The following is a 14,953-nucleotide window of genomic DNA, read 5'->3' as shown; positions in this document are numbered from 1 at the left end:
AATAAAGGTAAAATTAGATAAAATATATCTGTATATCTGTATAATATAGCTGCTCTAAATATCTATCATTTCAATCATGCTCTTGTCAGCTCTGTCTTGCAGCATGGAGCAACTTATGCAGTAATCCTCTGCATTGTCTTAAATCACCACTCAGCCCTGCTGTCATGAAGTTCACTTGGCTTTATAATTCCTATTAATTAATGGAGACAGTGGCAAAATCTGGTTTAGCAAAATTCTAACTAGTTTAAAATATTCAATAACAATATTACCTCCAGCTATTTATACATGCATATGAACTTGAGTTCATCCTGAAAAACTTATCATGTATAAGCACTCTGTAGTTCTAAAATTACTGACTGTAGTTCATCTGTTTCTCTACATACTTTTTAACCTGCTTTCACCCTGTTCTTCAGTGGTCAGACCCCCTACAGGACCACTACAGAGCAGGTATTATTTAGGTGGTGGATCATTCTCAGCACTGCAGTGACACTGACATGGTGTTAGTGTGTGTTGTGCTGGTATGAATGGATCAGACACAGCAGTGCTGAGTTTTTAAACACCTCACTGCTGGACTGAGATTGGTCCACCAACCAAAAATATCCAGCCTACAGCACCCTGTGGGCAGTGTCCTGTGACCACTGATGAAGGTCTAGAAGATGACCGACTCAAACAGCAGCAATAGATGAGCGATCGTCTCTGACTTTACATCTACAAGGTGGACCAACTAGGTAGGAGTGTCTAATAGAGTGGACAGTGAGTGGACACTGTATTTTAAAACTCCAGCAGCACTGCTGTTTCTGATCCACTCACACCACCACCATGTCAGTGTCACTGCAGTGCTGAGAATGATCCACCACCTAAATAATACCTGCTCTGTGGGGGTTCTGACCATTGACGAACAGCATGAAGGGAGCTAACAAAGCATGCAGAGAAACAGATGGACTACAGTCAGTAATTGTAGAACTACAAGCGAGTTCTTTTGGCTATGTAGTGTGTATATGTAGTGTTGGCTATGTAGTGAGTATTATATGTATATACAGTATGTATATATATATATATATATATATATATATATGTGTATGTGTGTATGATGTATGTATGATGTATGTACATTTTGATTTTGTAGTAAATAATATTCTAACCCGAAGAACATCTTAATCTCAAATAATTAGAACTAAACTGACAGGGGAGCAGCAAAAAATAGTTGTACATATACAAATAACTGAGTACATAAAAAACGTAATAAATGCTCAACATATTCATTCAGTAATTCACTTTAAACTCAACTTTAACTTCAAACAACCGTTACTGTACATATTGAACTGCTAATAAAGCACAAAACTGAAAAATAACCTAATACATTTTGTGTTGTCATAATGTTAAGGTCGCAGATGGTTATTTAAAAATGATTGGCTTTTCTAGATGTATGAAAAACGCATCTAAAATTACCAAAGGCATGTATAAACGTGGTTAAATACAACGTTAACACAGCATTATTAAGATACACAGTTATTTAACTGTAATCAATCAAGTACAGCTCATTTAAGCACTTTGAATATTTTTATATAGCTTTTTTTTTTTAAAGTCACATAATAACAGCATTACATATACATACACTTAAACTTTAAACTTTTTAAAGAATTAAAACGAAACCATACGTTACTAACCGCTAGAACAAATAAATTAGGCAAAGGTAGCACAGAATTATAGGCGTTCCCCGCAACGAGTCAAAACCGATGTGCGCATGCTCAGTAGGACAAATCGATGGGTAGGATAAATCGACAGAACAACGGCAACCGCTAGCTAAAGGAGAGTTCGATAAGCTGTTTAAAACCATACTAAAACTTTCAGTTAGAAAGACGCTTATAAAGTTTGAAGTTTATCACAGAGTAGCACACTTTATATTAAGTTTAGAGCTTAAATCAGTAAGAAACAGTAAACCGCATAACCGTTTACAGTGCGCGCTTTTTGTGGCGCCATTAAGCTGATTGAAGCTGACTGTTTATTTCAATGTTAGGTTTTAATTCTTGATCTGACTTCAGTACAGTTAGTTACACTAAATGCTGAGATGCTTTTTTACACTATTTACTCTACACGGTGGTAACTTCGGAAGCCGCTGTTGGGCCGAGAGAAGGTCGTCCGGATGCTACAAGTAAGCCGCTGTAACAGGTTACTGTGAGCAGTTGTGTGTTTGTGGGCGCGTGCATTTGTTTGGCTCCTTTGTTAACATCATCGTCAAATTTATTTGTATAGCGCTTTTTACAGTGGACATTGTCTCAAAGCAACTTTACAGAATCCAGGACCGACAGACCAAATAACCCTGTTAGAACCTTGTTAAAAGGGTCAGTAACAGTCAGTGAAGCGTCACGTATGCTGTGGTTGTCAAGAAACCTGTGGCGCTATTACCTAAAGAGAGTTGCACAAAGCATGGTTGTTTGTTTGTTTACTGTATAATTAAGCTATAGAAGTGCTCTGGACCGTAACCATACCAGATAAAATGCACCCATATCATAACAGCCATCTTCTGGTATCTAGATCTGTATCTTTCTCTTGGTGTATGCCTCATGTGCATTTGCCCACCTGTTGCAACTATAGTAAGTCAGGGATTATTTGTCCCCATCACTTTTTCAACATTTTTTTTTTGCCACTCCAGCTGGACCTGTTTATAATTTTTCTACATGGCACAGACATGGTGGTTAATAAGATAATTAAATGGTTAAGAGTATTTTAATGCACCTGTCTAGAAGCATCTACACTCTTTATTTCTCTCTGCTTTTTTTGTTAACCTTTAATCTGCCACTTATCTTGACAACTAACTAACATGACAACTAAGACATAAAGGAGCAAAAAAGTAGGTGTTAAAACACATGTGCATTAGTCACGAAAAAACGTTTTAAGAGGAATAGATTCAAAAGTTAAGGCAGTGCATGCCATACATAATCAAATGACATTAGTAAGAAGGAACATTGGTCACATGAGGAGAAAACAATCTTGAACAAAACAAAAAGCTGGGTTTCATGGGTGGCTTCTATTTCAGAGTTTTTTTTTGGCCAGTTCATGAATATGTATTACATAGTGCAAGGAACACAAAACCTGGATCCCATGCGCAAAGAGGGAAAAATAAAGATAGTTAAAATCAGGTTTCACCATGCGTCTTTTATCTGGAGAATTTGTGTTCGGAGAAAGTAAAAGATGTCTGACTGTTGCCAACTACTGATGATGTTGAAAAATTAATGGTTTGAAAAGCTATCTTATGGAAATCATAAAGCACTTGTTAAAGTTACATATTTTTATTTATTTTGAGATCACCATGTAGGTTTGTTTGTTTATTTTGCATGGGTGCTAGTTATTGTCTGTGTTTTTTAATAAAACTACAGAAATGGAGAGTGTGAGTGTGTGGCCTCGCCTGGAGCCATTCCTTCTTGCTGTGCTGCAGGCTGCTCCTCCGAGCAAACTAAGCATGCATTATCTACGTAAGATGGCTTGCTATGTGCGCACCCGTGAGGGCTGTTTTCCCCACCTAGGCTGGCATATGTGGAGGCACATTGCCTGTGGCAAGTTGCAGTTGCCTGAGGAGTTGGCATGGCTTTACTTTGAGACCTTCAACCTGTTGGTGCAGCGCTCTGCTGAGGAGAAACTAGAATGGGCTGAAGCTCTTTCTCAGAGACAGACCCCACGGGATCTTGACCGGCAACGCAGCAAGGTGAAGCAAAAAACACAGTGTGTATATAACACTTATAAAGTGATAATGTAGGGATTAAAAAGTTTTTTTTAAACACCTCCCTCGTAGATTTCCTGTGTTGCTAGCCTATATATGACTAAGGCCCTACCTAATTCACAGCCATAAAAAATCGTGTCATGAACTGTGCAGATGAGCCTTTTCTCTTGTAATAAGCAATTTTCAGTGAAATTCAAAATGTAATGTTTGCTATTTAACATTTCTCATTTGTGTAGCTATAAAGTACCTTACATTTACTGGTTATTTTGCACTATGAGGGGGTCCTAGCAGTCTTATGGCAATTGAGTTACTAATTGGTTAGTCAAAATGTGTAAAGCAGCTAAAAACACTACTCAGTTTGGACAAAACAAAAACTACCTGTCTATCCCAACCTATTCTGGTGACCAATTCTGGGGACGCAGAGAGGCTTGTGTCAAAACACGGACAAGTATTTCCGTCTTTGATACAGAACATGAAGCACTGTTGCTGGATGTTCTAGGTTTGAATTCGACCAATAGGGTAGGCTATGCTGTGTATTGTACAACCCTAAATCAGAAAAAGTTGGGACAGCATGGGAAATGCAAATAATAATAAAAAACCCAGAGTTTCTTACATTTACTTTGACTGTTATTTGATTGCAGAGAAGATGAACCTGAGAAATTTCATGTTTTGTCTGGTCAACTTCATTTCATTTATTAATAAACATCCATTCTTGCATTTTAGCCCTGCAACACATTCCGAAAAGAGATGGGACAGTAAAGCGTTTACCACTTTGTAATGTTGCCATTTCTTTTCACCACACTTAAAAGATGTTTTGGCACAGAGGATACCAAGTGATTTAGTGTTTCAGCTTTTATTTTGTCCCATTCTTCCTGCAAACACGTCTTAAGATGTGCAACAGTACGGGGTTGTTGTTGTTGCATTTTTCATTTCAAAATTCTCCACACATTCTCTATTGGAGACAGGTCAGGACCCGTACCCTCTTCTTCCACAGCGATGCCTTTGTAATGTGTGCAGCATGTGGTTTTACATTGTCTTGTTGAAAAATGCATGGACGTCCCTGGAAAAGATGACTTCTTGAAGGCAGCATATGTTCTCGATGTACTTTTCTGCATTAATGCTGCCATCACAGAAGTGTAAATGACCTTTGCCAAGGGCATTGACACCGCCCCATACCATGACAGACCCTGGCTTTTGGACTTGTTGCTGATAATAGTCTGGGTGGTCCTTTTCGTCTTTGGTCCAGAGCACAGGGCATCTATTTTTTCCAAAAAAGACCTGGAATGCTGATTCATCTGACCACAATACACGTTTCCACTGTGTGATGGTCCATCCTAGATGCCTCCGAGCCCAGAGGCATCACGCTTCTGGATATGGTTAACATAAGGCTTCTTTTTTGCACAGTAAAGTTTGAAGTGGCATTTGTGCATGTAACTCCCTATTGTAGTGCTTGACAAAGGTTTGCCAAAGTAATCCCTCACCCATGTGGCTATACCAGCTATTGTTAAGTGGCAGTTCTTTATGCAGTGCTGCTGAGGGATCGAAGATCACGGGCGTTCAGCTTAAGCTTGCGCCCTTGGCCTTTACGCACTGAAATTCCTCCAGATTCCTTAATGATATTATGCACTGTAGAGGAGGAAATATGCAAATCCCTTCCAATCTTTTTTTAAGGCACATTGTTTTTAAACATTTCAATAATTTTCTCACGCATTTGTTGACAAACTGGAGATCCTCTGGCCATCTTTGCTCATCAAAGACTCAGCCTTTCCTGGATGTTGCTTTTATACCAAACCATGATTACAATCACCTGTTTGGAATTACATCATTATTTAGTTTTATTACTAGCCCTAAATTGCCCCCATCCCAACTCTTTTTGGAATGTGTTGCAGGCCTGAAATGCCGGAACGGAGATATATTAACAAATGAAATAAAGTTCAGCAGACAAAACATGAAATATCTTTGGTTCAAACTGTCTGCAGTCAAATGAAAGTCAAAGTAAATGTAGGGAACACTGCATTTTTATTTTATTAGCATTTTCCATACTCTTCTCTCTCGCTCTCGTGGAAGACGGTCGCACTTCTCCCTCCTCCCTTATCTTCCCTGCTCGGCTTCTCCTGTATCGTCTTGTCTCGTCTACTCTACTCTACAGAGGTTTTCTTAGCACAGCTCCTCAAAGAACAAATTATAGAATTGGTTAAATGGTCTCTGAATGCTATTGACACCATCTTCTCATCGAGAAGTTCGGGTTCGGGGGAACCCACATGCCCCGATGGAACGCAGATGGCAGGATACGCGATGGACTCGTGGACAGGTCTCTAGTGCGTGCTGGTTTGGCTGCGAATTACCAGATGGCTGCTTGTCGCAGTTGGTTACTCTTGATCCCCTCATCCCTACCAGTGGCTGGTCGTGTGGCTATGTTATGTTTTGTTTACATGTGCTTGTGTGCTTAAGGAGCTTTTTTTTTTTCGTGTTACCATAGTGTGCTCCTCAGGGAGCACAATCTGGTTGCTGGTTTTTATTATCTCCTATCCTCCCAATGTGTTTATTATTTCTTGTTTCTTATCCTGTCTTCCTGTCCTGTCTTCCCCCCCCCCCCTGTCATATTGAGTGTTTGGACGGGTGGATGGCTAATTTCGCTGTAATTGTACTTGTTGCAATTTACAGTGACAATAAAGTTCTACTACTACTAACCCAACTTTTTCTGATTTGGGGTTGTAGCTTCCGTTTATTCTATCGTTTGATTTATGAGTGTTATTTATTGATTTCCGTGAAATGTGGCACTTTTCTTTAAAAATCCATAAAATTGGTGATTTTTGAAAAACGAATTCAGTAAAATTAAGCACTTTCCTTGTTAATTTAGTAAGGCCCTACATATGAGGAATTTTTTTCACTGGTGTTTAATTGTGTTTTCTCAGCTATCTCTGGACACGTTGCAGTTCCTGCTCTTTCTTTACCTACAGCAGTTGAACCGCGTCTCTCTGCGAACATCACTGATCGGTGAAGAGTGGCCGAGCCCGCGTTCTCACTCACCATCTACCTCCTCAGAGAGAGAGGCTAAGAGCAGCACCCAAAACAAGGTGATCAAGCACTATGAGTCCAATCACTTTTGAATAGAAGGGTTGTAGTTTACTGTTTTTTTTTTTTTTTTTCACTTATTGATGTTCTGACAATCCCATCTTGTGTATTATGATTGTCTTGTTGTACTTACTAATCCGACGACTGCGCAAGTCAATCACATCAGCATTAAGAACGGTGTTACTGTGTACTGTATAATTTACATTCCCTGCCCGGTATAATGCCAGCTTTAAACCGTATTGACAGTGTGTTAACATGCAGTTTGACATGTATTTTAGTCTAAAACAAGAAAATTCTGGTAATGGTTATGATTTGGAACTTTAGTGCTTCAACCAAGTGGTACATTTAATCATATTAAAGAGATATAGAGCAACAACAAGTGTAAGTAAGAAAGGCTTACTAGTCGCCATGCTGCATTTTTTTTTACAATGCTTTAGTTCCAGTATGAAGTGGTATACAACAGTTCAGCTTTTGTGAAACAGTAAAAATCAGTTTCTCCTCGCCACATCTGTGTTTTATTTACATTATATAAACAATTTGTCTCATTGGTGGTGCTTGGAAAAAAATCAAGGTCAAAATTTAACCAGATTAAATTTAAAAAACCATAAATCTGCATGGTGTGCGAGGTTTAAGGTAGCGCAGCAGCAGGGTTAGCAGCACCGCTTCACTTCATAGTAAACTATATCACGGCCAGCACAAAAGCATATTTGCAGCATATCTGAGTTAGACAATGCCTAAGTTGTGATGGCTGGACAACTTGGTTAGCACATCTCCAAAATCTTGTCAAAAGCAGGTCTTGTAGGAAGGTCCTGGCATGCAGTGGTTAGTGGTAGGCACTAAATTGGTCCAAGGATAGGCAGCTAAAAAGCCAGGGACAGGCTCACTGATTTGCTTGTGTGGTCCAATCCCACAGAAGAACTACTATAGCACAAATTGCCCAAAAAAAGTTAAAACTGGTGTCAGAACACACAATGCATGCATCGTAGCTTGCTGGGTTATGGGGCTGTGTGAGTGCCCATGCAGACCACTGTATTAGTTTGGATCATTATTCAATGAGCTAGTTTTGACTTTAGGGCAGAGGCAGAGGCCACATTTTCTTTTGTGGGCTTGTGGTCTGCTAAATCATGTTAAATTACATTTTATTATTAATTAAATGTTAAAAAGATTGCAACAGAAAATCAATTACTATTTTGTATATGAATTTTTATTTTACAGTTTTTACATTGTCATCTATTTTTATCAAATTGTGTTCTACAAAACCAATAGCAAAAAGCTGGTAGAAGGAAAAATGTAAATGTGAATTGCAGAAACTTTATGGCATAATAGTGGAATGTCTGAATAAAATACAAACTGAAGAGCGAAATAGAAATGCTCAGTGCTATTTGTTATTGGATAAAAGATGACAACATTAAATGTCTAGTTGTTAAAGGGAAAATAAACTAAGAACAATTTTTTCTATTCAGCTATTACTCTCCATTGGAGCAGTTGTTTACACTATAGATTTAAGTTTAGTAGTCATCACTGATTGTGAAAGCTTTATTTTCTGTTCTTCTCTGTCAGAATTGGGATGACCAGGCACACCTTACCTTTGTGCAGACCCACCTGGTTGAGATGCTTGAGCTGCTGGCAGAGCCAGGTGAGCCAAGTGGGTCGGATCAGACTGTGCGGGACAGCCAGATCTCAGGGGATGCCCTGCAGGCTCTAAGCCTGCTTTTAGAAGGTTCAGTAAACCATGGTGGCTATGTTCACGCTTTCCATCGTCTGATGAGCCGTTCACCACTTCAAAGCCAAGCTGGATACTCCAAACTCAGCCGCAGCTACTCACTGAAACGTCTGCACAGCTGGCTGTGCCAAATGCTCACGCTTAACCCATTTGGTATGTTCAACTGTCTGCGCTCGGGCAAGAAGCTGGCATGGACCCTGCAAGGTACAGTGAAAAACATTAATCTTTTATACTGTTTAATTATTGTTAAGCATTATTTAAAGTGTTGTGTAGTTTTAGACAGAGTAAATGACCTCACATCTTCTATTTAGCATGCAGAAAGCATTTACAGTGTGGTCTTTGCCCTTAGTGGAGGGTGCCATGAAGAGAGCCAAGATAGCCGGGAACACGCATATGGCCCCTGTTGGCAGCCGAGTGTTGGTAATGTCTCAGGTTTACAAACAGACTCTGGCCAAAGACTCAGAGAAGCTAGTCGGCACCAACGTCAAACTGCACAGGTGCAGTGAGTCATATATCTACCTGCTCTCCCCTCTCAGGTAAGAACTGCTGTCTTGGATTCTTCAATTGCTGAAATAATAATAAAGCATTTGGCCTGTTCCCAGTGCCACTCTACCTAGGGTCAGGAATGTGGAAGAGATAACACCCAGCAAACTTCTGTTATAAGAATATAATAATGGACTAGACAAACGTTTAATGTACCATGATGCAAAACAGATGTTTTTGCCCTTCATGAAGTGTTTTATTTGCTAGAGATAAAGTTAGGCAGGAGCATCTTATGTATACCATGATTTATTTAAAGCAATTAAAAACTGATATTTAGTATGTTTTGTTTTCTAATAGCTGAGAGACAAATGACAAGAGAAAAACGATTATTATTTACTTTTATATGGTGACTGACAATGTCACTGCGATTTTGTTGCTTTTGTTTCAGTGCTCTGTAGCCTCCCCTGGTGGACCACAGTGTTTAACATCTCATTTAACATATTTACCTCGTCATCAAATTACAACCCCACATCAGAAAAAGTTGGGACAGTATGTAAAATGCAAATAAAATTAAAAAAAGGTGTTTTTCTTACATTGATTTTCATTTTACTGTAGACAATATAAACACAAGATATTTCATGTTTTGTCTGGTCAACTTCATTTGTTAATAAACATCCATTCCTGCATTTCATGCCTGCAAAACATTCCACTGATTTGGTACAAAAGCAGTATCCGTGAAAGACTCTGAGAAGCAAAGATGGACAGAGGATCTCCAGTTTGTCAACAAATGCAGTAAAAAATTACAGATGTTCCTCAACGAAAGATCAAAAAAGCTTCCCATTTATCTCCCTCTACAATGCATATCATCATTAAATGGTTCAAAACATTTCAGTGTATAAAGAGCAAGGGCTCAAGCCTAAGCTAAACACCCATGATCTCCAATTCTTCAGACGGCACTGCATCAAGAACCGTCATTCATCAATAGCTAATATAACCACATGGGCAAGGGATTACCACCTGGGCAAAGGGTTCGCATTTTCCATACGTCCTTAACTTTTCCTAATTTGGTGTTGGAGCAAGGCCTTTCAGGGCAGAATTTGCTACTTTTAGCTACTTTTATAGCCATTGCCTGGCTTATTTAGGTCGATACATTTTACCCTTGATTGAACTGTTTTCTTTAATAAAACCTAAAAAAAATGCATTCCCCTGGCAGAAAAGTGAGGTAGTCAGTGTGATACAATGTCCTCTTTCTGGGTGTGGCCTGATTCAGTATAAGATTTCTCTGCTAACTCTTTTTAAATTCATGTTTTGGTTCTGCAGGTCAGTAACACTGGATAAATGCCGTGACAGCACAGTAGTTTTGGGCCCGGTAGAGACCAGTGTGCATGTACAGAGCTGTGAAAACATCAGGCTGGTGTGTGTGGCCGGCCGACTTGTGGTGGGCAGCTCTACCTGCTGTACCATTCACGTTCTCACCCCTACTCGTCCTCTTCTTCTGCCTGGCAATACCAATCTCACACTAGGCCCCTTTCACACGCATTACCCCAGTCTGGAGGACCATATGGCCAGCGTGGGTCTAGCTGTTGTGCCAAACCTCTGGGATCAGCCATTGATGTTTGCGCCAGATAGTCCCGCATCAGACCCAGGCTGCTACTGCATCTTGCCCCCTGACCTGCTTTGCCCAATGGTTGTCCCATTTGTAATGGAGGGGGATACCTGTGAAGTGCCAGGAGGACTGCCAATATCATACCAGCAGGCACTGGGGGCTCGTCAGCAGAGAGTTCACAACTGGCAGAAGATGGTGAAGGATGCACACTTTAACAAGTAAGCTCCTAGACTTGTTGTTTAAACTATATGAGTGTGTAAAAGAAAACAAATAAAACAAATTTTAAATATAAAATTTTTTAAAATAAATAAGTTTACAATAGCAATTATGTGATATCATTGAGCCAATTTAGAATGCTTTATCATTTGATCATTTTGTATAAATTTTACTTGTACTTTTACTTCACCTATTTTTTTAAAGATCAATATTTTAATTAAAAATCGGTCAAAGTCATTAAAATTGCTGACACAGTATGCACCCATCTATTTGCATCTGCTTTTTTGCTTGGAGAAATTAGACTATATTACTGATGGCCTCTCTTTTTTTTAAATAATTTAATATTGTTGTTGTTATTGTACTGAGGTTTAGCACAAAAGTGCACCCAAAATAATTAACTAATTTAGGGAGATCCAGTTGCCCTAAGTTTTACAACCATCACATTTTAGGCATGTCCTGCCATAAAGATAAGGAGCTAAGCATCTGAATTTCTATGGCAATGCCACAAAGGAACTAAAATATATATAACTGTCAGCATGTATAAGTTTACAACACGACACATTTATGAAATGAATGTTTTTTTTGCTGCCATCTGCCCTGTATAGTGTGTTGGGGGGGTGAAGTTCCACCCAGAACACCCTTTATCCTGACCAGTCAGCAGCCTTTGTTTTCTCTGGACAGAGAATCTCCATCACGTAGTATAAATAACATATCATCATCTTGGAAGTTGAGCATTAGACAGTCCAACTAGCGGCACCCATTAACCTCAGTGTCATGTTTTTATTCAATCTCTGGCTGATCCTATGTCAGTCTCCACAATCACTAGATGAGTTTTGAGACTTTGGCTTGAGCTGTTATCGGACATCCATCAGCCAGGCTCTTCAACAGTTCTTATCTGGTTTCTTACTGCTGGTTCAGATATGTATAGTACATTCGGTCGGAATATTTGCCTACACTGTATTACTGAATGTTTATAATTCAAGTTAATTCAGCTAACCATTCCCTGTGTTACTTTCTGTGATGTTCTACCCAAGATTCTCTGTGACCATCCATGGGATGTGAAGGAAATAATTGTGCATGTTGGATCTAGTGATGTTTACAGACAACAGTTGGAAAAACTGAAGCAGTATTTTAATTGTCTGCTGGATTTGCTGGACTTCTCACCTGCTCAAGTGTTCATCTCAGGACCATACCGACAGTGCATGGGGGGATTGTACATTTCAGCACACTGTTGTCTTTAAATGCCTGGCTTAACTCTGCATGTGTGCATGACAAAATGAACTTTTGGAATCATAAAGAGCTGTTTAAAGCTGATTTACTTCACCCAAACAACATCGCAACCCACATTTTGGCTTCTAATTTGCATCATGGCATTATCCATTCTTAGAATTTGTACAGAAGCAACACAGTTGCTTCGGATGCAGTAAACAAGAATGTGGTCAAGCTTCTGAAAACTGGACAATGCTTTATGGGACATTTGAAAGAGTACACAAAAACACATAATTATGCCATCTATCTTAAAACATAAACAAGACTTCAGGAAAGCTGAGAGGAAATGGAAATTGGTTGGCCTTGCTTTGTATGAAACTGAAAATACAAAACTATGTAATGAAGTTGACCAACTCTTGATATTGATATTAGGAAAAATAATACGAAATTTCTCTTCTCCACCATATACTGATTTTTTATGTGGTTCTTTTCTTTTTTATTCTTTGATTTGTATTCTTGTATCTGTGCCATTTTGTGTCCTGTAAATCACTCTACTACTGTAAAATTAAAGGTGCTATAAAAATGAAAATTATTATATTATTATTACAAAAAAGTATTTAGTCCTCTGCTGTTTTTATTGTCCATATGCACATAGTTTTTCAATGTGCAGTTCTTGTTGATATGCATTCTGTATGGTGTGTTTGAACACAACACAAACACAGCTGTTAAAACACTAAGTTAACATGTTTGTCTCATAGGGAGCAACGGCGGCAATTACAGGCTGTGGTGGAGCAGAAGTTCCATGAGTGGTTGGTGGAGACGGGACAGAGACAAGAGCTGGACAGTCTTCTACCACCAACACTTACACCTTCCAACCTCACACAGCGGTCAAACATTATTGATTCCAACCACGTTGCTGAACATTCCCAGCATTACACAGCAAAAGCCCCCACGCCCACTGTCTGTTGAACCCCTGCACCATAATGGACACTTTATGATGCTCTGTGTGGTTTGCATCTGCCTAATGTTTGTCCCTAGATTATGCTGAAGATTTCCCTCTGCCTGGCATGCTTGGCATCCTCAGATTTAGAACTGATTCCAGATCAGCACTTTGTGTACAGAAAAAAAAATGTAGTAACTGCTGTTGCACAGCACAAAACACACTTGATAAGTTGAGATGCAATGTCTACTTTTGTTGTATTTGCTGAATTTTGATAGAGCAGGCGTGCACAACAAGGACCAAGCCCAGAAAAGTTTGGTATTATCTTTGTTCAAACACTCTTAATTTAACTTATCAGTAAGTTAAAGGGTTTAGTAAATACTTGAGCAGAAAAATCACCAAACTTTGCTGAACTCTGGCCCTTTGTGTACCCATGTGTTAGAAAAATAGATGCTGGAAATGTAGCTGTAAAAAGGTGTGACATATATTTTTTTCTGCTGAGATTCAAGATGTAGTACCTTTCAGTAAACATGTTGGACATTTTACAGTTATTTAATAGTATTTACATTTACAGCATTTAGCAGATGTTTTCATCCAAAGCGACTTTGTAATCTACAGTGTAAGCAATTTAAGATAAATGGCCTTGCTCTGTGGCACAACAGTGAACACCTGGCAGTGCTTGAGCTATGACTGCCCACTTGAGCATCACAATCCACACAAAAAAGATGGTAGTTAAAGTGCTGCAGCATTAATGAATTGGGAAGCATAAGTTGGTGCTCTATGCAGTCTACACTGCAGTAGATCTTTTTAGTAAATTAATATTAGAGATGTTTGTATTAATATCAAGTCCTGTTGTATAGGTCCAGTGTTGAGCTGGATCAACGTATGCTGGATCAGTGTCAGATCTGATTTGACTGTTTACTAGGGTTATAATGATGCTCACTAATATTTGATGTTTTCTATGCAATGGTTTTAATACAATACACTGTGTTAATTAAATAAAATTTTAGGACCCTGTGATTTCTGAACCTAAACACCAAAAGAGTTTAAAATATAAAAACTAATTTTAGATATTGGTGGCTTCTTGTCCTGAAACTTAAAATTATGTATTGGTTGGGTTTACTATCTATTGTCTTATGCTAGTCCACCACTGCTGAGTTCTGGGATCAAATCAGCTGGCTGGGCATCTACACAGACATGATTGGCTTTGTTTTGGGGGGGTTAAAGTCCTGCAATAGATTAAAGCCCTGTTGAGACTATTTCTGCGTTGCACTCAGTGTTTTCCGGTAAAACCTGACCTGCTGCAAGTTGATGAAAGTAAAATCTGTTTTTCCACTAATCCACTGATCTTTGACTTATGCATAAGAGACACAAGTGTGATATCTGTGGTATGTTACAGAGATTCAGTACAGTTGCTCTAAGATTAGCATTGGTATTGGCTAATACTTCAAGCCCTGATATAGGGATAGGATAATTAATTTGCACTAAATGTAAAGTACATTGTGTTACATTTTCTAAAAAAAAAAAGTTTTATAGTTTTATAGAACAAATACAGATCAAAGATAGCTTTCTTCCATGCTGATCGCTACCTATGGGCTCAAATGTCTTCTTTATGGTGCTCATGTTTAATGGCCAGTATGTGTTTTTCCTGCTGTAACCTTGTTTGTCCACAATATCTTATGCTGTAGTTGCACTTGTATTTTTACATTGTTCCCAATGTATGTGTGTCTCTGCCTTCTATGAGCACTGCTTAGCAATTCTGGTCTTGTAATAAATATATATAAGGTTCCAGCACCTTGGCAAACACACAGTGAAACAAGGTATATCACCTTAATTAGAAGACACTTAATTTTCTACTTGTCAGACTTTGTTACTAGAGTATAAATAAATGAGGACAATGAATTTTATTGAAAAGCTTTGTTAAGTCCAATTTGGTCCAATATTAATGGTCTGTTTGTGTATACTGGCATTTTATTTTATTTA

The 14,953-nt window shown here is 38.7% G+C and overlaps 1 protein-coding gene across 2 annotated transcripts; it reads left to right on the top strand.

Annotated features, from left to right (window-relative positions):
- Positions 1 to 2,052: 2,052 nt before the first annotated feature.
- tbccd1 (TBCC domain containing 1) lies at positions 2,053 to 14,523 on the top strand. 2 transcript variants are annotated; one of them, XM_063005647.1, is made up of 7 exons: positions 2,053 to 2,152; positions 3,378 to 3,703; positions 6,634 to 6,795; positions 8,354 to 8,720; positions 8,866 to 9,052; positions 10,320 to 10,823; positions 12,789 to 14,523. In XM_063005647.1, exons 2-7 carry the CDS (start codon positions 3,380 to 3,382, stop codon positions 12,997 to 12,999), a joined length of 1,755 nt encoding a protein of 584 aa, XP_062861717.1. In that variant the 5' UTR covers positions 2,053 to 2,152; positions 3,378 to 3,379; the 3' UTR covers positions 13,000 to 14,523. The 2 variants fall into 2 exon arrangements, with proteins under 2 accessions (XP_062861717.1, XP_062861718.1); XM_063005648.1 differs by lacking the exon at positions 12,789 to 14,523 and adding an exon at positions 11,856 to 12,554.
- The last annotated feature ends 430 nt before the right edge of the window (positions 14,524 to 14,953 follow it).

Source organism: Trichomycterus rosablanca, chromosome 12 (assembly GCF_030014385.1).
Source record: "Trichomycterus rosablanca isolate fTriRos1 chromosome 12, fTriRos1.hap1, whole genome shotgun sequence".
NCBI classification, from domain to species: Eukaryota; Metazoa; Chordata; class Actinopteri; order Siluriformes; family Trichomycteridae; genus Trichomycterus; species Trichomycterus rosablanca.
This window is presented reverse-complemented; position numbering and strand designations above follow the sequence as displayed.